Source organism: Muntiacus reevesi, chromosome 3 (assembly GCF_963930625.1).
Source record: "Muntiacus reevesi chromosome 3, mMunRee1.1, whole genome shotgun sequence".
Taxonomy (NCBI): Eukaryota; Metazoa; Chordata; class Mammalia; order Artiodactyla; family Cervidae; genus Muntiacus; species Muntiacus reevesi.
In genome coordinates this window covers 261343179-261369776 of record NC_089251.1, presented here as the reverse complement: position 1 = coordinate 261369776, position 26598 = coordinate 261343179, and the positions used below count along the sequence as shown (strand labels likewise).

Below are 26598 nucleotides of genomic sequence, written 5' to 3'. Positions count from 1 at the left end.
CCTTGAAGGAAAAGCTATGACAAAACTAGACAGCATATTAAAAAGCAGAGACATCACTTTTCCAGAAAGGTCCAAGTAGTCAAAGCTATGGTTTCTCCAATCATCACACACAGATGTGAGAGTTGGACCATAAAAAAGGCTGAGAACCAAAGAATTGATGCTTCCGAATTGTGGTGTTGGAGAAGACTCTTAAGAGTCCCTTGGAGGGCAAGGTGATCAAAGCAGTCAACCCTAAAGTTAATCAACCTTGAATATTTATTGGAAGGACTGCTGCTGAAGCTGAAACTCCAATACTTTGGCTACCTGATGCAAACATCTAAATCATTGGAAAAGACCCTGATGCTGGTCAAGATGGAGGGCAGGAAGATGAGGGGGCAACAGGGGGTGAGATGGTTGGATGGCATCACCGACCCAATGGCCACGAGTTTGAGAAAAGTCTGGAAATGGTGAGGGACAGGAAAGCTTGGCATGCTGCAGTCCATGGGGTCACAAGGCTTCAGACATGGCTTAGCTACTGAACAACAAAAAAGTTTGACTGAGAAGTGACTCTTTCAATCACTGCAGCAACCATGTGTCTATTAAATTGAGAGCATTGATGGAGTTATTGTGCTGCATCTGGGCATACCAATACCACAAATCTAGATTTTAATTTCCCCATATCAATGACTATTGCATACATTTAGCTAGAAGTTTCAAACTTAAGTGGCTTAAGATGTGGCTTTCAACTAACTCAGCGTTAGTTTACACAGGCTGTAACCACTGTCATATTTGAGATTTTGTCTGTTTTTTGTTCTTTGTTGTTTTTTCTCTGGTTTTGTTGTTGTTGCTGTTGTTGTTGTTTTTAAGCCAAGCAAGAGCTTACAGGCTATAAATGCTGAGAGAGATCAGGCTGTGAAGAATGAAAAAGCCTGGTTAGAAACTACACAACTCACTAAGTAAGGAAGACCTAGAGGGTCACAGCTCAGCTGAATCTTCTCTCTTGTCAAACATACCAAGTTTCGAATAATGTGTGTTTCATATATGAAGTTGTGATACCTCTAGAAATCAAAGAAATGTAACAATCTTTCTTTTTAAAACCTCTCTTTGATCTTTGTATTTTACTTGCTGGTCATCATTTATTTAGTTTTCTTCCAAACTTTTTGTTTCATGTTCCTGTTCTCTCTCTCCAAGGAAGTCATAAGGTTTTAAGGTCAAGACCCATGTTTCTATTTGTTTTGGATTCACTCACTTTCAGAACTTGGAACACAGTAAGCAGAAAATCAAGGAATGCTGACTCTTTACTGCCACGTGGTGCAAAGTAGTATAATCTCTCTAGAATTGCATTCTTATAATCTTTGACAAAGCTAGAAATTTCATAAAAAGATAAATACATCATCCTTTTGGGAGACAGATATATTTTAGAATAAAACTTTTAAAAAGTAAATTTTTTCATGAACAATATGACTATTCTTCATGTGAGAAATGACTATCTCACACCAACAGAATAATAAGTTCATGAAAAGTTTCCCAGTATTTCACCTTCTTATAGAAAGGACAGTTCAGCAGTGTCACCAAAAGATGGGAGGAGTGAAAACACTACAGTCATCCTTTGTGACCCCGTGACTGTAGCCACAGACTGAAGTCTGCCATGCTCCTCTGTCCATGGAATTCACCAGACAAGAATAACTGGAATGGGTAGGCATTCTCTTCTCCAGGAGATCTTCCTGACTCAGGGGTCAAACCTGGGTATCCTGCATTGCAGGTGGCTTCCTTACTGCCTTAGCCATCAGGGAAATCCCATAGTCTTCCTTCAGTTCAGTTCAGTAGCTCAGTCGTGTCCGACTCTTTGTGACCCCATGACCGCAGCATGCCAGGCCTCCCTGTTCATCACCAACTCTGGGAGTCCACCCAAACCCATGTCCATCGAGTCAGTGATGCCATGCAGTCATCTCATCCTCTGTCATCCCCTTCTCCTCCTGCCCCCAATTCTTCCCGGCATCAGGGTCTTTTCCAATGAGTCAACTCTTCACATGAGGTGGCCAAAGTATTGGAGTTTCAGCTTCAAAATCAGTCCTTCCAATGAACACTCAGGACTGATCTCCTTTAGGATGGGCTGGTTGGATCTCCTTGCAGTCCAAGGGACTCTCAAGAGGTTTCTCCAACACCACAGTTCAAAAGCATCAATTCTTCAGCGCTCAGCTTTCTTTACCGTCCAACTCTCACATCCATACATGACCACTGGAAAAACTAGAGCCTTGACTAGACGGACCTTTGTTAGCAAAGTAATGTCTCTGCTTTAAAATATGCTATCCAGGTTGGCCATAACTTTCCTTCCAAGAAGTAAGCATCTTTTAATTTCATGGCTACAATCACGATCTGCAGTGACTTTGGAGCCCCCCAAAAATAAAGTCTGACACTACTCCCACTCTTTCCCCATCTATTTGCCATGAACTGATGGGACCAGATGCCATGATCTTAGTTTTCTGAATGTTGAGCTTTAAGCCAACTTTTTCACTCTCCTCTTTCAATTTCATCAAGAGGCTTTTTAGTTCCTCTTCACTTTCTGCCATAAGGGTGGTGTCATCTGCATATCTGAGGTTATTGATATTTCTCCTGACAATCTTGATTCCAGCTTGTGCTTCTTCCAGCCCAGCGTTTCTCATGATGTACTCTGCATATAAGTTACATAAGCAGGGTGACAGTATACAGCCGTGATGTACTCCTTTCCTGATGTGGAACTAGTCTGTTGTTCCATGTCCAGTTCTAACTGTTGCTTCCTGACCTGCATACAGGTTTCTCAAGAGACAGGTCAGATGATCTGATATTCCCACCTCTTTAAGAATTTTGTACAGTTTATTGTGATCCACACAGTCCAAGGCTTTGGCATAGTCAATAAAGCAGAAATAGATGTTTTTCTGGAACTCTCTTGCTTTTTCGATGATCCAGCAGATGTTGGCCATTTGATCTCTGGTTCCTCTGCCTTTTCTAAAACCAGCTTAAACATCTGGAAGTTCACGGTTCACGTATTGCTGAAGCCTGGCTTGGAGAATTTTGAGCATCACTTTACTAGAGCGTGAGATGACTGCAATTATGCGGTAGTTGGAGCATTCTTTAAGGGTGGTCAAAAATTACCTCTAAATTTACACTTAAATGTTCTAATTATAACAGCAATAGGAAGCAAATCCACTATCCACCTATAAAGCCTATCAGCTTTGCCTTCAAAATATACTCAGATGCCCACACTCTTCTCCTTCAGCTCCCACCCAGCATCAAGTTACAGTCACTTTCCTTGTGTGAACCTCTCCACTGGACTCCTGATGTGAGTTCACCTTTGCCTCTTAACAGCTAATTTCTGTTAAAAGCTTGTTTCACTTGTCACTCTTTCTCTCAAAACTCTCTAAATTGAGTGTTTCTCAAATTTTACAGTGACCGATGCTGGAGAGGTGGAAATTACCCTTCTTGAATTCTTGTGACTGTGGACTAATAATAGAATTAATACAATATAGATTAATAGAAGAAAAGAAACATATTTTAATTCACATACAATGAGGTCTTATAAAAATAGGACCAGACTTAAGAAGTGTCCACAGCATGCAGCATTTACACTTTCATATTTTTTAGACAAAGAAACAATAAATTTGTGAGCTACTAACAGGACAAAGAAACTTGGGTTCGGAGTGTTCGGTTAGTGAAGCATCTAAACAGAATCTGGGCTTGTGGTACTAAAGCAGTAACGAGGTTGGTGCATACAGGCTCCTCCTCCAAGTCCCCTATCTCTGGTATGATGGGTGCCCTTCCACCTTCAGATGCAGGCAGGGGGGACCTACCTTTAACACCAAAGATTTATTCAGTGCTCTCAGGGAGACAGAAAGGTGGGCTAGAGTGTCCCTCCTGTGTTGTGATTTTTTAAGGAACTTTTATTTAAATGAATCAATATGCCACTGTGGCATATTTGGGGGTAGCATGGTCTGAGCCCACAAGAGCTACAGGACATACTCTGCCCTTTCTGCTCTACTCCACATGTAGTTACTATTACTTCTCTATAATCACTGAGTTCCACCATCCGGGGCCTGGCTAGTACTTGGCTAGGCAAACGTGGTCCTACCTTGCCCGTGGCAGCTGATCTGCAAATGCAGCCACAGGCCTCACGCCCTCACTTCCCCGAGGCCTCTGCCCTCTTCAGAGACCTTCTCTGACCACTTCAGGTAACACAGCACCCTCTTTCCCACTTCTCCCAACCCTCAACATTTTGCTTTACTTTTCTACATAGTAATAACTACAGTCTGGCATGCTGTATTAATAAATAAAATAGTGTGTTAACACTACATTATTTATATGAGTATTTACTACATAATATGTAGTATGCTGAATAAATAACACTCAGTTCAGTTCAGTTCAGTTCATTTGCTCAGTTGTGTCCGACTCTTTGCGACCCCAATAACACTAATACTGTATTAATAAAATGCACACATTGCTTCCTTATTAGCTGTCTCTTTAAAAAGTCTTATTATTTTGCTTATTATATGTTACTCCCAGGGAGCCGGGATCTTATCTGTTTGGTTCACTAATCATTTCCTATTGTCTCAGTGAGAACCTGGCATAAATTAGGAGCTCAATTCAAATGAATAAGTATATATACACAAATGAATCTATATTTACACTTCACCATATGTTTCTATTACTCATACCATGTTAATTTGCATGTTTCAGAAATCACATTAAGACATCATGCTCAATGAGGACATGTGGTTAAACTTATATGTAGATCATCTCTTCTATTAAAAAGTAATTGTTCTTTTAAGAAACTCCCCCTCCCCATTATTATTTCAAAATTTATACTTAAAGCTGATAAAGTCTTTAGTACTACGTATAGGCAGGTTACTGTTTAAAGGCAGTGGCTTTCAAACTCTCAATAAGATTATGAACCATGGTTTTCTGGAGTAAATTGATGTTTATCTTATGCATTCTGAAACTTTTTTTTTCTCTCTTTTATCCTATTTCATCTTTAATTGCATACCTATAATGACCCATTGCACTGATTTTATGACCCAATTTTTTTTCACAAAACATAATGTTCAGTTTGAGAAACATCAGTACAGGGTACATAGGAAATATGTAGAATTCCCAATGATTAGTATTAATGCTGTCACTGCTCATAAAAACAACAACAAAAACAACAAAAGGAGACTAATGAATGCTACATTGAAAAAAAAAAACACTTTTGAAACCAACGACTATACTTTATATCTATATGTGATCTGAAATAGGTATACTATGAATATTAAATGAGTATGTGCTGTACAATATTAGACAAAATGAAAGAATGTGGAACTAAAATATATTCCTAAAAAAGAAACTAAAGGAATTAGAATATTAAAGTAGAATATTACTTTCAAACTTAAAACATTTAAATGTTATTACATATTTCCCCAGGAAGATTTGTAATTCTTAAACAGCTCTGCTAAATTTATCAGATTAATTTGTAACCAGTGGTTGCCAAAAACGAAGTGATAGGAATCTTTTAGCAATATGATTATTCTCTCAGAGAGAATGAAGATATGTATTTTTGTCTTCCCCATAAACAAATTATTCCTTGGTTGCATCAATTCTCTCCCAGGAATATTTAGCACATCTTTATTTTCCACTATATGCTGATCTACTACTCTATATAAACTTGGAAATATTCGCTTGTACCATTAAAGTAACTTTATAAGAAGTTTAATGTCATCCTTTCTCTCTCGATCCAAATAAACTTTCAGATCCCCATAGATTTATATTCTTAAACTCCTATTTGATTAGTTCACTATACAAACTGCTTCTCCTACCATTGAAAGCCTTCTCAACTCATCTGTAAGGCCTTGTCCATCATTAGTGGACATTACTTCTGATGGTCAGTGTTATGTGTTAACTTCACCAGGTTATACTATCCAGTTGTTCAATTAAATACTAGTCTAGGAGTTGCCATCAAGTTATTTTGTATATCAGGCTTCTCTGGCAGCTTATCTTGTAAAGAATCTGCCTGCAGTGTGGGAGACCTGGGTTCAATCCCTGGGTTGGGAAGATGCCCAGGGAAGGGAATGGCTACCCACTCCAGTATTCTGGCTTGGAAAACTCCAGGGACTCCAAGTCCATGGGGTCACAAAGAGTCAGACGTGACTGAGCAACTTCCATTTTCTTTATTTTGTAGATACAAATAACATCTATAATCATTGACTTTATGTAAAGGAACTCATTCTGGATAAACTGGTTGGGCTTGATACAATCAATTTAAAGGTCTTAACAGAGCCTAACTGTCCTGCTATGTTCCTGGGGAATGAGAAATTCCACCTGTGGCAGGCGTCAGTTCCTGCCCAGCAGTTTTCAGCCAGGGCTTTCTGATGGTCTTCATTATGGATTGCAGATGCCTGGCTGGCTAGAACCCTATCCCCAATTGTGTAACCCATATCTTGAAATAAATGTGTTTATGCGTGTGTGTGGCGGGGAGGGTGGGTGGAGGAGGCAGTGGTGGTGGTCCATTCTACTAGTTCTGTGTTTTAGATGGAACCTTGGCTGACAAAGTACTTTACCAGTGTTATTATTTTATGCCCAGCCCGACTCTTGTCATTTTGATAGCTTTAGGCCTTCTTGACAGAGTTCATCCTCCTCCAGATGTCTCAGCTTGAAATGGTCATTCCACTCTTTTTTTGACCCTTGGAAAACCTACCTCACTTCTCCTTACATAAAACAGGAATGACTATCACTATACAAATCTCCATAGCACTCTATTAAGCGTGACTTGAATGGGAAAGAACAAGATTGCCTTTTATGTGAGTTTTTTAAAAAAGATATTTCCCTATGACATTAAGCTCCATAAGAATGTATCGGCTATGTCATATAGCTCTGAAACTTCACCAACATTCAGTCAAGTTTTAGCAATAGTGTCTTATACATACCAGTCATTTAGTGAACTAATGAATAATGAAGTGTTATGAGGTACATTCCAATCCCAAAGAAAGGCAATACCAAAGAATGCTCAAACTACCTCACAGTTGCACTCATCTCACACACTAGCAAATTAATGTTCAGAATTAATGCTCAAAATTCTTCAAGTGAGGCTTCAAGAGTACATGAACTGAGAGCTTCCAGATGTTCAATCTGGATCTGGAAAAGGTAGAGGAAACAAAGATCAAACTGCCAACATCCGTTGGATCATAGAGAAAGCAAGAGAGTTCCAAAAAAAACATCTACTTCTGCTACACTCACTATGCCAAAGCTTCTGACTGTGTGGATCACAACAAACTGTGGAAAATTCTTAAAGAGATGAGAATACTAGACCACATCACCTGCATCCGGAGAAATCTTTATGCAGGTCAAGAAACAACAGTAAGAACCAGACATGGAACAACAGACTGGTTCCAAATTGGGAAAGGAGTACATCAAGGCTGTATATTATCACCCTGCTTATTTAACTTATGCACAGAGTATATCATGTGAAATGCCAGACTGGATGAAGTACAAGCTGGAATCAAGATTCCTAGAAGAAATATCAATAACCTCAGATGCAGATAACACCACCCTTAGGGCCGAAAGCAAAGAAGAACTAAAGAGCCTCTTGATGAAAGTGAAAGAAGGGAGTGAAAAAGTTGGCTTCATTCAGAAAACTAAGATTATGGCATCTGGTCCCATCACTTCATGGCAAATAGATGGGGAAATAGTGGAAACAGTGGCTGACTTTATTTTTCTGGGCTCCAAAATCACAGCAGATGGTGATTGCAGCCACCATGAAGTTAAAAGACACTTGCTCCTTGGAAGAAAAGCTATGACCAACCTAGGAAGCACATTAAAAAGCAGAGGCATTACTTTGCTGACAAAGGTCTAGTCAAAGCTATGGTTCTTCCAGGAGTCATGTATGGATGTGAGAGTTGGATTATAAAGAAAGCTGAACACCAAATAATTGATGCTTTTGAACTGTGGTGTTGAAGAAGACAGCAAGGAGATCAAACCAGTCAATCTTAAAGGTATTAATCCTGAATATTCATTGGAAGGACTGATGCTGAAGCTGAAGCTCCAATACTTTGCCCACTTGATGTGAAAAACTGACTCATTGGAAAAGACCCTGATGCTGGGCAAGATTGAAGGCAGGAAGAGAAGGGGATGACAGAGGATGAGATGGTTGGATGACATCACCCACCTAATGGACATGAGTTTGAGCAAGCTCTGGGAGTTGGTGATGGACAGGGAAGCCTGGTGTGCTGCATTCCATGGGGTGGCAAAGAGTTGGACACAACTGAGCAAGTGAACTGATGGATGACATACAGAAAAAGCAGCAAATCTCTGAAGTTATACTGACTTTAGTTTTTTAAGCCAGGCTCTGTCTTACTAAGTTTGTGATGATTCTTTTGTTTTTGTTGTTATTTCATCTCTGAGTCATGTCTGACCCTTTCGAAACAACATGGACTGTAGCCCGCCAGGCTCTTCTGTCCATGGGATTTCCCAGGCTAGAATACTGGAGTGGGTTGCCATTTCCTTCTCCAAGGGATCTTCCTGACCCAGGTATCAAACCCATGTCTCCTGCCTTAGCAGGTGGATTCTCTACAACTGAGCCCCCTGAGAAGCCCTGTGACAACAGGCATAATATTTAAATTTTCACCCTTAGTTTCCTCTTTTGTGAAGTGATGATAACATTAATAATCACTATATTGGTTCAAATAAATACTAAATCATGTAAAAACACACCAGAACAGTGCCTGGCATATTTTGAGAATCAATGAAATGTAACAATTTTGTTATTATCTTGGATACGTTATTATGCATCAATTCATAAAATACATGCATATTGAACAACTAGAGTGAGACAGGCACTTTGGTAAAGCCAGTGAAAAATTACAAAAGATAAATTAATGATTGCTAACATTTACAAGTAGTAGTTATTTTATTCCAGATACTGTTTCAAGACTTCATGTAACACCTTTATATCTATAACAATCCTAATTGAGAAATTACTCTTATCCCTATTTACAGATTAATAACCATAGACTAAGGTTAGATAATTTGCCCCAAACTACACAGCTAGTCAGTGTCGGAGTCAAGATTAAACCAAGGCAATCTGGTTATAGATTCTGTTTTTCACTTCTGGTGCCCCAAGGTATTTTCTGTGGACATGGATTTGCTTTGCAAGTGACATATACTGTAAGAAGAGACAGAGAAAATTTTCAAAAACACCTACTAAACAATCAGTCTTTAAAGTGCCACAAAGAAGGGAATTCAGAAAAAAAGAATGTTCTTCAAATATTTTTCATGCTACTCAGTCCACATGATCTCACTCAGGAGACCACATGAGAAGGAATGGAAGCAAGCTGCTCCTCCACGTTTGGCTGACCCCAGTGCGGCCGACGCTGCCGGGCCCTCTGCTCTGCGCCCGGTGTCTTATAGTCATCATGGGCCCGTGAAGCAGCACAGGCAACGTAGCCATGGAGACAAGCGGATGGCCACTGTCACATCAATTCAAAGAGTTAACGATAGTTCTAATTACAGTCAAAGTGTTTTCAATCCTTTATAAACAAGTTTTTAAAATGAGGTACTTCAATTGTTTCTAAAAGTGAATAATGTCTGGTGGTTTCACATGAAGGATATAATTCTATTATGATTGATAACAGAAAAACTGGGCATGGGCTTTAAAGGTATAGTGGTTTTCTTCATTAAGTTTTTTTCTATGAGGATTTCATGCAATGTATCAATAGCTAACATGAGGAATATCTGTGGAAGAGACGGGTAATATTTTTTTTTTTCCTCTTAAGCTATTAAGTAAACTTTTCATGCTAATTCATGGCAATCAATCCTCATGTTAACTTTACAGGGGAATTCATGAGCATCGTAGTGATTTCCAGTATGCTAATTTTACAGAGAAAGCATTTTTGAGCGTTTTCTTTGCTGCACAGTCAGGCAGAAAACATATAGTTGCTGCACGCTAGAAAGCTCACTGCTGAGCAACACTCTAGAAGAATTTCTTCTAGATGGCCTTTTAAATGCTGCTTCCTGCTGATTCAGACTCAGACCAGTGCTCTAGAAGTTTCCCAGAGAGCTCTCCATTCAATAATTTGTTAGAAAATCTTTTCCTGAGATAATTCTTCATAACTAATCTCTTTATATCACACTAATCCACTGTTCGGTGTTCATAAAAATAATTTTACCATTTTCTATTTCCCCCCCTGCCATTTCTGAAGTTGCTTAAGTCTGGCCCACTCTCTTATTCCCAAATACAACTCTTTAAAATTCACTTCTGTCTCTTCCAAATTTAAATAGACGTCTCTGAAATCTACTCTGTATTTAGTGTTCATTAATTATAAAATAACACCTTCCATTAAAGACCCTTTTGTAAATGGCATTCATTCATTTGGACAGTCTTCCAACAGCAGGGAATCAAATCTTTGAAGACATGGAGTATGGATTGTTTCTATTTCTCTATTAAAATGCAGGATTTGAACAAAAGATTCATACAAAATATGCACCTTTCCTGTGTTTTCTTAATAGTTTAAGCTTTGTTTGTCTCCTTTTTTTGTGTGTTATAATTGCACTCATTAAAATTGAAGCTCATTTCCAGACTAGTTTTATATTTGTCTGTGTAATGAAACATTAAGTATCTTTAAAGGAAACTGAAACTAATTTATTTGTTGTTTTGTTTCTTAAGGTCATGATACTGAAAATAATTTTAACAACAGCCAAAGTCATTTGAAGAAAATACACTCATGACTTAAACAGAAATTATAAAAAGAATACTTATTTAGGAAGTAAAACAACTTCCCTTATTATATGCTACAAAATTACTTTATTTATGCAAAGATTTTTCAGGGATTATCTACTAAGAAATAACAAAGCATAAACAATCTTTCTAAGATCAGTCATAAACTAGCAATAATACTATACCAAAATAATATTCAGTAATACCATATGAACTATTTTACCTTTGCATTATAGGGAATGTAATGTTTTGATAAAGCCTCAGGAGTATGCATCCATGTTTTGTCTGCAATGAAGAATACACAATGTTAAATTAAAACATGGGTTCTAAGGATGTCATATTCATGCATTAGCATTTATAGAGTCTGATACGGGTGGGTACATTCCTAATTCTAAGACAGTTTTGCTAAAGTGAAAAAGAATAGCTAGTCAGATTTAAGAACAATATAACCACAGAGTAATTATAAGATTCTCTCCTTAACTTAAAAATCTTTTCCTTTTATAAGTTTTCAAATAATAAAACAATTCTGAATTTTTAAAAATATATATTTTTAAAAACCAGTTGGGCTATGAGTAATTATATCAATTATGTGAATAACTATGTTTTTCTTTCTTTCACTTGATAGTCTCATGAGTTATAGGTTATTTTTGCTAAATACTTTTACAATAAATAGCAATCTGCTCTTTACTCATGACTATTATTCTTTAGTATCAAAAACTGACAAGTTGTAAGGGGATGTTTTAACATTAGACTAACAACTACATTTATACAAAACTGAAATAAATCAATCTACTAAATTCACTTAAAAATTAACATTAGGATAGTGTTTTAGTCTCAATTTAGAGAAACACTGGTTGAGTGTCAACTATCAGCTGTTTCAGATATAAATAATCTTAAATGCAGTAATTTGAAATCATTACATGATTCAAATTAATGTAGTAGAATAATGAAGCTTCCCAGGTGGCACAGCAGTAAAGAATCCACCTTGCCAACGCAGGAGACACGGGTTTGATCCCTGGAGGGGGAAGATCCCCCTGAAGGAGGAACTGGCAACCACTCTAGTATTCTTGTTTGAAAAATTCCATGGACAGAGGAGACTGGCAGGGTGTTGTCAATGGATCACAAAAAGTTGAACACAACTGGGCAATTGAGCATAGCAGAATAGTAGAAATAAAAGTAACTAAAAGAATAGAAGATATTGAAAGTAATTTGTATTATACATTATTAACAATAATAGAAAATAAATTTTTCATTCAATTTTTGAATTTGATTTATATATTCCACATATCTTCCAAAACATTTTGTGGAACATATAAGCAGGAAAAAAGCAAAACACGTCAATGTTTACACAAATCAAATTTGTTCCTTTTTTTTTTTTTTTTTTACAAACTGCAATTGTCTGTAGTAAAACTTCTCAATCTTCAAATATATTATCTTCTTAAGTGGATTTTTGTGAGTATTTTACTCCTTATGGGAATTCAAAAATTTAGAATCAGTACTATAAATAGAATAAAATTAAAGACATACTTTAACCATGAAAAAATACATAAATATATACTAATATAAAAATCAGGTTACTAACAAAGCATTTTTAACGTTCAATTAAGAACATTTAAAAAGAATGGTAACAGAAACAAATTCAATACCATAATATATTATCAAACTGGGGGAATATGAAGACAGAGAAAATGGCATACATTTCTGGAATTTTAATTATTTTAAACCATTTAAAGGATACTGCATTATATATGAAACATGTTTATGGGTTACAATGCAATATTCAAAAAAAAATTTGAAGACAAAACCATGAGGGATCTATAAAATCCTGTGCTCATGGTGCAATTTAGGGCTATTTCTGAGTGCTGAAGTGGACACGTGACAACTGCACTTGGGCGAAATATCCTGAGAAGCAATACATCCTAGGCTTCAAAAAGCAGCATTACATACAGACAGTGATGTATAAAACTATTTCTTGTATGGATTTTCATTTTAACAATTTTATGATTTTCGAATTTTATGATCAGTACTGAATAGTGATATGACTAATTCAAGAATAACTTATACTTAGATGTGGAAAATAGTCATGCACTTGCATATTAAAATAAATAATCACAATAGTGTACATCAAAGTAATAAAAACACCAAAGACTTGCCTTCAGGAAACCTAAAAATATATCTAATTTCCTTTTTACCCCTTAACACAACTACTTTCATGTCTCTTTTTCCAAGACACTAAACATAGTTCAGGAGGATGTAAAGTCTAACTAAACTTTGAATATGATGGTTCATTCCAATCCTGAGGCAGAGAGATAATTGCTTTTTCCTATAAGACACTATTATTTGAAAACTGATGATACTGCCTTTGTTATAGTCTCATACTGCAGTAACCTAAAAAGAGGGTGGGTATATCCAATTGTTACTGGTGACAGACTGAAATAATCACAATATTAAATTACCACTGGATAAGCTGCAGTTGCTACAATGACAAAAGATCTACACCCACACACCAAGTGCAGACAATTTAATGGGTGTTCATTTCATACCTCTTGTATAGGTAGTGCACTTACTAAACCTGAAGGATTTCCAAAAATGAGTTGTTAATGTCATTCTAATTTATACTTTGGCAAAAACAAACAAACAAACAAACAAAAAACAGAACAAACCTATGCGCTAACTTAAATAGATGTGGCTGACCTTGAAGAGAGGGTATAGATGATGGTCTTTGGCCATTTTATGGACCCACAGAAGATATTAGATACAGAGAATTGGTGAAGAAACAGGAACATAGACACTAGAATGTGTTCCTTTCTTAAAATTATAAAATATAATCTCTAACTTAATAGTGAGCATTCACATAAAAGTAAATGTCAGCATTTCAAAATGCTGACAGGTGTCAAATCACTTTTGGAGAAGGATATGGCAACCCACTCCAGTATTCTTGCCTGGAGAATCCCAGGGATGGAGGAGCCTAGTGGGCTGCCATCTATGGGGTCGCACAGAGTCCGACACGACTGAAGCGACTTAAGCAACAGTAGCAGCAGAAGCAAACCACTTTGATTACTGGACCAATGAATCTGGTGTTCAAAATGTATTTAGATTTAGAGCTCATCTAGGGAGGTGCAAGAAACATCATTGTTCTCATTATCATAAGAGCTTAACAAAATGAAAGCACCTATTTTGAATATATTAAATTTAAAACTAAGTATTGATGGATGAATGGATATATCTGAATACAATTTTTCATGAAAAGAAAGTTACTGAATGGTATTTAAATATTACTGAAATTTCAAGTGCTTTGTACTACAATTATACCTACTCATCAGTATATCAACTGATATGTTAAAGAACACAAAGTATAACTAGTTGAATTATTTAATCACATGTATTCATGCGCTATGTTTTATGTTTTTTAAATTAAATTATTTTTGACATAAATAGAACATAGGATTTTAAAAATTCACAAAAGTAAGCTAACATAGGGAAAGAAGATATAAAACATTCATTAAAATGTAATCTATGATTATGAGGTTAGATAATTTTTACATAGATCTTCAAAATAGTCCAAAATGATGCAATTCTAAGTATATTCAGATTTTTTCAGAACCTACGAGCATTTCTGCCTGTGTGCATGTTAAGTCGCTTCAATTGTGTCCGATTCCTTCAGACCCTGAGGACTGTAGCCTGCCAGGCTCCTCTGTCCATGGAATTCTCCACGGAAGAATACTGCAGTGGGTTGCCATGCCCTCATCCAGGGGATCTTCCCAACTGAGGGATGGAACCCACTGACCCAGGGACTGAAGCTGTCTCTAAAGTCTCGTGCTTTGGCGGGCTGGTTCTTTGCTACCAGTGCCACCTGGGAAACCCATTCTAATAACCATTAAAGCATTTGAAAAGAGAATCAGTGAAATGCCTAGACAATTCAAAGAATATCAGATAAATTACTAATTGGGAGATTTAATAAAAAGAAAAGAAAATTATGTTTAAGTTTAAGATAACAATCTCTTTTCCTTGGGTTTCTGAGAGCCAAGATGACTTAGTAAGTTTGCATGTAATAACTGAGAAAATTGGATACATGAAAAAAGTTAAGTTTTTAATGATAGAAGACAATTTTTCTTTGTTTAGAGTACAGTGAAGTATATGTTGATACTAGTTATTGGAAAGATGACTTGACTTACATGTTTTCTAGAACTATAATTACAGTTCCCAATGGTCAAGATATATGAATTCTCTCATAAAATTCCAGTTTTGCATCTCAAAATAAAATTCAACAGATAGTGCTATTGGTTGAAATTGGAGCACAGGCGCCAAGAAGTTTTCTTTAACAACCATATTAAATGAAAGCATTTGAAGTGACTGGTGAACTTAACGTAGAATTTCTGCACCGAGTTCCAACTGAATTCGAGTGAAATACTGATCAATAATTTACTGATAAGGATATTTAATCATTAGACTTACAAAATAAGAGGAGTCAAAAGAAATTTAAAGAAAATGAAGCAAAACAGGAAATAACAAGTGCTTCTGCTTCTTTATTCTCTATCAATAATTTTCCTTATAGTTGTATTCCTACTGTCTTCAAGTAAGACAAATATACAGTCACTGTTTACTCATCTTACTATCCAACACTTGGGATTTCTCAACTAAAAATCACCCCAAATTACCTTCAGATAAAGAGTAAATTAGAAAAAAATAGAAGCTCTAGAAGTATCTTTAAAAAATATGATAGCATATTTAAAGTGATAAGTTGTGATGTAAGGTTTTTTATTACTTTATTAAAAATACTTCCATATTTCAGAGAATTATTTCCAGATTTTTTACTAGGTAAAGGGAATAAAAAGAAATGTGAATTTATTTTTGGTATATGTTTTAAATCGGAAGAAAGCTACAAAACACAATAAATGTCATTTGCCTTACCCTTATTCTGAAGAATAAGTAAAATAATAAATTCTTAGTTTCCTAGGGTTGAAAAGTGCCTGAAAGTTCTTCACATTACCTAATCTCTACTGAGTATATTAATCCTCTGAACCATATCCAAATGTTTGAACACCTCTCATTTCAGAAAAGAAAATGAAAATATTTTGAATAATTCCATTATATTTTGGCAAAATTTTGTTGGAATTTTTTTTCCTATGTTTAATCTATGACATTATGATTTACACTAATCTTTATTAAACTTTGTTCCATAACCCAATGACAGCATTCAAACATTAAAAGGTCTTCAAACATTGCAAGACCATACCATGGGTTCTTAGCCATGCTTCCACTTGTAATCATCATTGAAGTCATCCTAGCCTTTCTCAACCAGGCATGTTACAATGTGTCAATCCCTTAATGCAAGATCACACTGCCTGAGGACATGGAATAGAATGGAATGATCTATTTCCTGGTTCAAGATAGTTCATTATTCATTCATTAGAAAATGAACTGGAACATTGACTTTATTTTTTACCTACGCATGTTTTACCTACACATCAAAGTTTAGCCATGTTTTACCTACATAGCAATTAACTGCATTTTCTAAATAATAACATTATAGAAATAAGTACAGAAGTGTTGTATTTTCTGAACCCATGTTTGGCAATTAACAGTATCTTATTAAGTTTATAGTGTAGATTATGAATTAACTCATCATTTTCCCCCCACATACCTACAATCCTACCACATCTGTTATCGCTTCCCACGTTCAGTCCCCTAAGAACTTGAGTAGTGTTATTTAAGCATTCTCTCCCACTCCATTTACAGTATGTTAAACAGGAAAGAGCCCAGTGACCACCGCCAAAGAACTCCTTCTAGAATGGCAAGATACATTTTTTAACTCTACTGAACTATACAAACTATCAAATTTTTCTATCTTTCCTATAAATGTATCATGGAATATTTTGTCAAATGCCATGTTTTCCTGCACTTTAAGAAATAACATGGAGAAGGAAATGGCAACCCACTCCAGTATCCTTGCCTGGAAAATCTCATGGACAGAGGAGCCTGGTTTGCAGTCCATAGGGTCGCAAAGAGTCGGGCATGACTGAGCGACTAACACAACAACAGCTGTTTCTTTCATTCCTGTACTGATAATTATGATATATTCATACTTGTTTTAAATTTCTACTTTAAAGTTAATAACAAATTTATTTTCATCTCATTGCTATCAATTCACTTATTGTCAGTCCTATACAGTTTTCAATAATAAGTGAAGTGTACGTGCAAACACACACCTACACATGTTAATTTAAATCACTATAACCTATGTAAGCTCAGGAAATTTAGCATTACGCTATGAAAAGTGAAGTTAGGACTAACTTTTTACGTCAGATCACTATTTTTTGCAATTTCACATCACAGAATAAAACTTACAGAGAACATATTGTCATGTTTTCTGGACTAAATATATTAAACAACTCCACTCTTTCATTAGGCTGATAACCAAAGAAGGTTAATTAGCAATGTCTGCAGGTTTCTGTTCTATTCTAACTTCATTCTGAAGTCACATGGTTTGATAATCAGAAAAAGTGTTTTCTTAACACCTCTGCTTGATTTTCCCAATAATATTGAATTGACTCCTAGGTTCTATAAATGGGTGCACTTACCTTTCTTTCTGCTAAAAGCACGGTTCATGATGAAGCTCAACCAAATTGATGTTCAGTTCAATCACACTTTATATCCTATAAAAACATAAAATAGCAAAGCTTAAATAAAGGAATGTTGAACAACCCCTTTTGTGCAAACTAACTGCAAGGTCTTTTTAAATTTTTTAGATGTTTATATACAATATTCTGAAATATCCTGAAGGACAAAGGGTAAGAATAAACATAATAAGAAAACACAAAAGAAAAACACTACTCAATATTATGAGTGGCACAGCAGACAAGAATAATATATCAAATAAAATTTCTTCAAAGTTCCTTAATTTTCTTGTCTTTTTTCTTTTACATCTTTCATTAATTATATTTACTTGCAAATTTAAGAAGAAAGAAGGTTAACTTTTCCCTGAACTTGTCAGTAAAACATATGGCAATGTTTTGGATTATCATTAACAGCAGTGGTGGATAAACAGGAGTCATCTGCTTATGACAAGTGGATATCATGCCCCTCTCCCCTCCATCATGCTATGCTGGGCAACTCTTTGCCCCATTCTCCAGGCAGCTGCTGCCTATCTTTTGAAACCAAGGCAATGGGGCATTTCCCGCTCCTCGTCCCTGAAACCACAGAGGGAGCCTTGATGATCCCTGAATCACCATCTGGACGATGCACCCCTAGTCTTGAAGAACAGTGTGCATTCACAGCCAAATAGATGTATGGTCCTGTCCTGTGGGATCTAAGAAATCCAAATATTTTCATCATTTCATCCCATCAACATTTCCTTCAGCTGAAACCGGCAGTGTTTCTGTTAGAGTAACTGATTAGGTCTGTGAATCACACAGACACTAACCTTACCAAAGGACAGTTTCTCCATAACCTGGTTATTCTCTGCCACATGAATCGACTGAGAATTTTCCAAACCTTTACGTGTTGATTAATTTGTGCATAACAACTTTCTTTCTTTCTCACATTTTACTATAATCATTTAAAAAGAACCAAGCTCCCCCTTTAGCATTTTGCTTAGAAATCCCCTCCAGTTAAATATCCAATTTTGTTGATTCCTAGTTTTATCCTCCACAAAACATTAGAACACAAATACAATTCAGTCAAGCTTTTTGTTTTTTTTTTTTCTTTGCCATTTTTAAACAATGATCACCTTTTCACCATTGTTCAAAAACATGTTGTATTTTTTTCCCCAAAACCTTAAAAGAATGGGCTTGAACATTTGTATTTCTACTAACATTCTGTTCATGATTATCTGTGGAGTCTCTAAGAAGATGGAGACTTTCCCTCCAGCTCTCTTCTTTTCTTTCTGACCTCTGACCAGAACTGTCTTTAGCAGTCCCTTCAAAATACTCTTGGTTTCTTCTAGCATACACTTCAGAACTCTTCAAGCTTCTCCCCATTATCTAGTTCCAAAGCTACTTCCACAGTTTTAGGTATTTGTTCTCAGTAACAATTTTTTTTTTCTTTCTTGGTCTGGTGAGGTTGCCATAACAAAATACCTTAGACTGGGTGGCCTCAACAACAGAAATTTATCTCTCACAGCTGTAGAGGCTGGAATTTTGAGAGTCATATTTTAGCGTGCCAGCATGGTCAAGTTTTAATAAGTACCTTTTACCCAATTAGTTCCTAAAGACTCCATCTCTAGATATCATTTCTTTGGGGGTAAGGGCTTCGACATATTAATTTGGAGGGAATACAAGGATTCAGTCCATAGCACTCTCCATAAATCTACATAGCAATTAAAGCACAACAGAGAGATTAATCTTTATCATAAAGTCATTTTTACAGTGAAATTACAGCTGTTTATGTCCTTGCATTTCTACTCTCAAAGGAAAATAAAAATAGTTAACTGAATTATAAACTATTATTGTTAAGCACTGTTTTGTAGACTTAGATGATGACACAGTAGCATCACTCTGTTATTCACCTCACACTTTACTCATCTTCTCATGATATACACTATTAATATAAGATAGGTAGAGAGTATAGTGTAAGAATTAGAATGCCATGATAATTACACCATGCATAGTAACCATATAAGATGGTTTATTTTCTATGCTCTGAAAGATATTACTATTATTTAAGTTATGATTAAAAATAACTTCATTTTCTACAATTAATTTATTCATTTAGTCAGAAATTATTTGCTGACCACCAGTGCCAGACATTATTCAAGATGCAAAGTAATACAATAAAGATCAAATATTTCTGTATCCTCCCAAGAATTACTTTTCACCTAGAAGCTAACAGACATGTTTGCTATCCTCAAGGAATAAGTGAAGATCAAAAACTTGCAGAAAAAAAATAAAAACATGCAGTAAAGAAATATAATGTATCCAAATGTAAGATTCAACTTCTCTGGAAAAAATGAAGAAACCAATAATAAGAATGAAGAGAAAATCTTAAAAGCAGTCAGAAAAGAAGATATTATGTATAATGGAGCAAAGATTAGGATTGCAGCAGCTTTCACATCTGAAACATTGCAAACTAAAAGACAGGAGTGACATCTCGAAAGTATGAAAAAAATTGAAGATGGATGAAGAAACAGATCACCTAATTATATATGGGGAAAGGCAAGAGTGCCCAGAGAAAGGCAGTGCCAAAAAAACGCTCAAAATACCGCAGGTACACTCATCTCACAGGCTAGGAAAGTCATGCTCAAAATTCTCCAGGCCAGGCTTCAACAGTACATGAACCAAGAACTTCCAGATGTTCAAGCTGGATTTAGAAAAGGCAGAGGAATCAGGGATCAAATTGTCAACATCCATTGGATCATCAAAAAAGCAAGAGAGTTCCAGAAGAACATCTACTTCTGCCCTCTTGACCATACTAAACCTTTGACAGTGTAGATCACAACAAACTGTTGAAAATTCTTCAAGAGATGGGAATATCAGACCACCTGACCTGCCTCCTGAGGAATCTGTATGCAGGTCAAGAAGCAACAGTTACAGCTGGACACAGAACAACAGACTGGCTCCAAATTGGGAAAGGAGTATGTCAAGGCTGTATATTGTCACCCTGCTTAGTTAAATTACATGCAGAGTATATCATGCGAAATGCTGGGCTGGATGAAGCACAAGCTGGAATCAGGTTGCCAGGAGAAATATCAATAACCTAAGACATGCAGATGACAGCACACTTATGGCAGAAAGCAAAGAACTAAAGAGCTTCTTGAAGTAAGTGAAAGAGGAGAGTCAAAAAGCTGGCTTAAAACAACATTCAGAAAACGAATATCATAGCATCTGGTCTCATCATTTCATAGCAAATAGATGGGGAAACAATGGATACAGTGAGAGACTTTATTTTCTTGGGCTCCAAAATCATGGCAGATGGTGACTGCAGCCATGAAATCAAAAGACACTTACTCCTTGAAAGAAAAGCTACAACCAACTTAGGTAGCATATTAAAAAGCAGAGACATTACTTTGCTGACAAAGGTCTAGTTAAAGCTATGGTTTTTCCAGGAGACATGCATGGATGTTAGAGTTGGATGATAAAGAAAGCTGAGTACCAAAGAATTGATGCTTTTGAACGGAAGTGTTGGAGAAGATTCTTGAGAGTCCCTTGGACTGCAAGGAGATCAAGCCAGTCAATTCTAAAGGAAATCAGTCCTGAATATTCATTGGAAGGACTGATGCTGAAGCTGAAACTCCAATATTTTGGCCAACTAATATGAAGAACTGACTCATTGGAAAAGACCCTGATGCTCGGAAAGATTGAGGCAGAAGGAGAAGGGGATGACAGAGAATGAGATAGTTGGATGGCATCACCAACTCAATGGACATTGGTTTGGGTAAACTCCAGGAGTTGGTGACGGACAGGGAAGCCTGGCGTGCTGCAGTCCATGGGGTCGCAAAGAGTCGGACACGACTGAGTGACTGAACTGAATTGAACTGAACTAAAGAGTGATTTTTCAGGTTCATTTTTAATTTCTCTATAAAATACCATAATGTATTGTACATTTTTGCTCTTATCTTTCTTAGGGATCCAGAGGCAAGCAAGTAACTCTGGCTATGTACAAAATACAAATGGGATGTGTAAATGTGATCAAGAAAAAGATCATAATTAATAACTTATTCACAATGTATAGAAACATAATCATTCTAAATTTAAAGCCAATTGGGAATTTAAATTCTCTAAATAAAAGTTCTTAAATGTATTATAAACATTAAAGGCAGATGTCTTTAAGTTAATTATTTTAATCCCAAATTTTTCATAAAAATCAGTAAACACATTAACAAAACACTATGAATCCACTTCGTATTCATTTACTGTATAAATTTAACCTTTTTAGCCCTGATTGTAAAAGAAGTTTGAAGCCAACAATCACTTTTTAGAATAATCCAGCATATACAAGTTTGAAAATTATTTACCAACAGAAATTTGGTAAATTTTCTATAGATACTTATAAATCAGTTCAGAAGAAGTTTAGAGTGAATTTTTAAATGAATGGCAGTTTCCTGCTGCCCAGGTTCTTGCTTTAAAAATTAAATCACACTGTTACGACTAAAGAAACTCTATATGGTATAAATATTAAAAGCTATAAAGTAGTTGACTCTGAATTTCATTTTTATTGTTATGAGTAATTTAATATCAAATTTTCCTGGAATTCTTTCAAGGTTAAAAGAAAAACAAAAAAAGAAACCTCAAATTGATTAAAACATGGTTCACATTTATGTAACTCATATATCACTTTAAAATCCTGTTCATTAAGAGATCAGAGATGATGCTAAAGTAATGATGATTAATCATTAGATTTAATTCTGTACAGAAGGGAAAACCAGGTGAAGTTAAAATAGTTCTTTGCCTGTGAATGCATATACAACACATTTCTTTTTATTCTCAACACTTTTGTGTGCTTTTTGAATATATAATTCAAGAAGGTAATCCTGAGACAATGTCAGGCAATTTTAGATCCTGCATTAACGCCTCCACATTGCTAAATACTCTAAAGTAGTTGCTGACAACTGGAACTTCATTGCCTGCCATAGTAAATGAAATTTCAAAAATCCTCCTCGGAGAACTCAGTTCATTTCTGACACTCTTCTGGATCTAATTAGTGTCTACCGTAAATGTTCTCTGCTTAAATCTCCCAATTCTAAGACATCTTCTGATATTCTTCCTCCCTGTATTTTAGGACAGTAATTTGCAAAGGGCTCTTTGTTTTTGTGGATCAATACTAGGTGTAGACGAGAAAACAAACCAGTACACAAACGGAGACATTTCACAGGAGAAGTCATGTGACATATGTTTTAGAGGCTATACATTTATAATTTACTAAGAAATAGCAATTTTAGTGTCTTCTGAAATTCCCTAACTTGAGATATAAATGCTTATCACTATTTTCCTTTTTTTAATGATATTCACTCATATCTAACACTTATTAAAAAAAAAAAACGCTTTGTCCTTCCACTAGCTACACTTTGAGACCACGTTATATGACAAACATTATAGGAATGGGCTTCCCAGGTGGCACGCTAGTAAGAGTATGCCTGCTAACGCAGAAGACGCAAGAATCACAGGTTTTATCGCTGGGTTGGGAAGATCCCCTCAAGAAGGAAATGGCAACCCACTCCAGTTTTCTTGCCTAGAAAATTCCATAGGCAGAGGTGCCTGGAGGGCCACAGCCCATGGGGTCGCAAAGAGTCGGACACAACTGAGCTTGATCTTGACAGCACTTAGAAAGTAAAAATAAGTAGGATGTGTTCCCTGCTTTCAAGGGATTTACCATCTTTGAGAGTAAGGGAGAAGATGGGGAATGAACCCTATAAAAGAGGGAGACACCCTTGAAAGACAGAGGATGATGCACAGATGGCTGTTCTGTTCACAGGGAAAGCTTCAGAGTCATGCGAACAGTCACTTCCTTAATGGGCAAGGGCTAAAGGTGAGGATGGGGAAATGTTTCAGGTAGAAGGGCAGAGCACTTGTGGTACGTGTTGATTAGGGGCATGCAGCTTCTAGCTACACTGCTAATCGCCTTCTGGGAGCCATCCACTGGCTCTCCTTGAGGGCCTAGACTACTATGCAACACCCTTTATTAGGAATGGGAAAAGGCCTAAGAAGAGCTTTAGCATTTGATAATGTGGCAAACTCTTCAGAATGGATTATATATGAGAAAATCTTGACATAAAAGATCCAGAAATACCAGGTCTAGGGAACAACCACCACAACAAAAGGACCTGAATTTCTTGCAATGCTAAAAGTAAGGTCTGGTGACACTAGTGGTAAAAAAAAAAAGAAAAGAAAAGAAAAAACAAAAACAAAAAACCCGCTTGCCAACATAGGAGACATAAGAGACACAGATTTGATCCCTGGGTCAGGAAGTTCCCCTGGAGGAGCTCATGGTAACCCACCCCATGATTCTCATCTGGAGAATCCCATGGACCGAGGAGTCCGGTGGGCTATAGTCCATAGGGTCACAAAGTGTGGGACATGACTGAAGTGATTTAGCACTGAAGAGTAAGGTCAAAATAAAGGATGCTGTTGTTGTTGTTGAGTTGTTAAGTCATGTCTGACTCTTTTGGGACTTCATGTACTGTAGCACACCAGGATTCCCTGTCCTTCAGTATCTCGGGGAGTTTGCTCAAACTCATGGTCATTGAGGCTGTGATACCATCCAACCATCTTCGCCTCCTGCCCTCAATCTTTCCCAGCATCAGAATCTTTTCCAGTGAGTCAGCTCTTTGAATCAGGTGGCCAAAGTATTGGAGCTTCAGCTTCAGCATCAGTCCTTCCAATGAATATTCAGGGTTGATTTCCTTTAGGTCTGACTGATTTGATCTCCTTGCTGTCCGATGGACTCACTCTCAAGAGTCTTCTCCAGCACTACAATAAGAAAGCATCAATTCTTCAGCGCTTAAGCCTTCTTTAAGGTCCAACTCTCACATTCGTACATGACTAGTGGAAAAACCTTAGCTTTGACTAGACGAATCTCTGTTCGAAAAGTGCTATCTCTGCTTTTTAATATGCTGTTTAGGTTTTTCATAGCTTTTCTTCCAAGGAGCAAGCGTCTTTTAATTTCATGGTAGCAATCACTGTCTGTGGTGATTTTGGAGCCCAAGAAAATAAAATCTGTCACTGTTTCCACTTTTTTCCCATCTATTTGCCATGAAGTCATCAGACCTGAAATCATGATCTTAGTTTTTTGAATGTTGAATTTTAAGCCAGCTTTTTCACTCTCATCTTTCACCTTCATCAAGAGACTCTTTAGTTCTACTTCACTTTGTCATTATAGTGGTATCATCTGCATATCTGAGATTGTTGATATTTCTCCCAGTAATCTTGATTTCAGCTTGTGATTCATCCAGCCCACCATTTCTCATGATGTACTCTGCACATAAGTTAAATAAACAGGGTGACAATATTCAGCCTTGATGAATTCTTTTCCTAATGTTGAAGCAGTCTGTTGTTCCATGTCCAGTTCTAACTGTTGTTTCTTGACCTGTAAACAGCTTTATCAGGAGACTGGTGAAGTGGTCTGGTATTCCCGTCTCTTTAAGAATTTCCCACAGTTTGTTGTAATCCACACAGTCAAAGGCTTAGCATAGTCAATGAAGCAGACATAGATGTTTTTCTGGAATTCTCTTGATTTCTCTGTGACCAAAAGGATTTTGGCAATCTTATCTCTGGTTCTTCTGCATCTACTAAAACTAGCTTGTACATCTGGAAGTTCACAATTCACATACTGCTGAAACCTAGCTTGGAGCCTCATTTGAGCCTCATGTTGCTAGCATGTGAAATGAGCACAACCGTACATTAGTTTGAACATTCTTTGATACTACCCTTCTTTTGGATTGGAATGAAAACTGACATTTTCCAGTCTTGTGACCACTACTTAGTATTCCAAACTTGCTGACATACTGACTGCAGCACTTTAACAGCATCATCTTTTAGCATTTCAAATAGCTCAGCTGGAGTTACATCACCTCCACTAGCTTTATTAGTAGTAATGCTTACTAAGGCACATTTGATTTCACACTTCAGGATGTCTGGCTATAGATGAGTGACCACACCGTCATCGTCACTCACTGAGAGGCTACAATGAATTAAAAGGAAAAATGAGCATATACAGCCTATTCTTACTGACGATAAAAGCTACGGAATTTGAAATTTACTGACACTGCCTATTCTAAGAGGATTTGAAAGAAACATATTCAGAAGTCATTTCCAGAGATAAGTACTGTTCAGTAAGTATCTGGTCCGTAATTATGATGACATTGGGATATCACAAAACTCATTACGGGCACTGAGTATCAGGACTGAGTATCAGCCCGAGTACCACCACTCATCCCCTCCAGAATGAAGATTAACCACGGGTCCTTTTTTGTGTCCTTTCAATGAAAAGAGAGAAAACTCCAGAGATGGAGATGTAGAAACCTCAAACCATCTCAGCTATCCAAGTGGCATGATGAGTATCTCAATATACTTCCATAAGTGCCTATAAAATTCTGAGCTAAATTTTGGCAGGCTTATATCAGTCTGTTGCAACATTAGATTGAGATTTTTCATGAAAGCTTCATCTGATGATCAATGAAGCATTTCTCTCCCTGGATTTTCTTATTATCTTATGCTCTTAATGGAAAGTCAGTTACTTTTCTCTAAAATGAGATAATCAAAATAAATTATGCTAAAAGAAATATTTATAAAGACAAAACTCCATATCAAAATGGACATTATTATAATAGAATAAACATGGCTTTCCTATATGTGGACCTAAGAGTAACCTAGCTTAAGCTTCATTTTGAATGTTAGATTTGAAGTTCTTTGTACAAGTTTACTTAATATTTCCCCCCTTTTAAAAATCACAATACACTATTTCTCCCTTTTACTTTCATTGAACACAAAAGAATTATACCTTTTTAGATCTGCTGTTTTCATCATTTGACCAAACACTTTGATATCCTTATCCTAACTGTGAGTGAGAACTTGTAGGATCCAATCACTGAGGTAGCATTATCTTTGACAAAACTGTCTTAATTCCTTTGAAAGACTAGAATAAAACAGCTTGACTGCTCAATTAATGCTATTACAGTCTAGGATTAAAGATTGAAGGGATCTTGACTGGAATTCATAAAATATATATTGTGTTAAGGTTCTACAGACAAATTGATTTCTACAGACAAAGCAGCAATATAAAACTTTTTACCTCAGTTTCAAAATTTTTGTCTGTCATTAGGATATTTAGCTAGAAAAGGATTTTTTCACTTAAATGTCTTGCTTTAATGTTATGTTTTGATTTTTAATTTTTGACATGTATGGCAACTAGTTTTTATCTTTATGATACATTTCTAACAACAAAGGATTTACAAAAGTGCATAGATTTCA

The 26598-nt window shown here is 36.3% G+C and overlaps 1 protein-coding gene across 2 annotated transcripts in view; it reads right to left on the bottom strand.

Moving 5' to 3' along the window:
- Positions 1-26598, bottom strand: part of GULP1 (GULP PTB domain containing engulfment adaptor 1) — a 306541-nt gene that overhangs the window by 101725 nt on the left and 178218 nt on the right. For both annotated transcript variants that reach the window (XM_065931908.1, XM_065931909.1), the window contains exons 3-4: positions 17278-17352; positions 10920-10981 (exon numbers count right to left, since the gene is read on the bottom strand). In XM_065931908.1, coding sequence (XP_065787980.1) covers positions 10920-10981; positions 17278-17305 — 90 coding nt within the window. In that variant the 5' untranslated portion in view covers positions 17306-17352. The remainder of the gene's footprint in view (positions 1-10919; positions 10982-17277; positions 17353-26598) is intronic.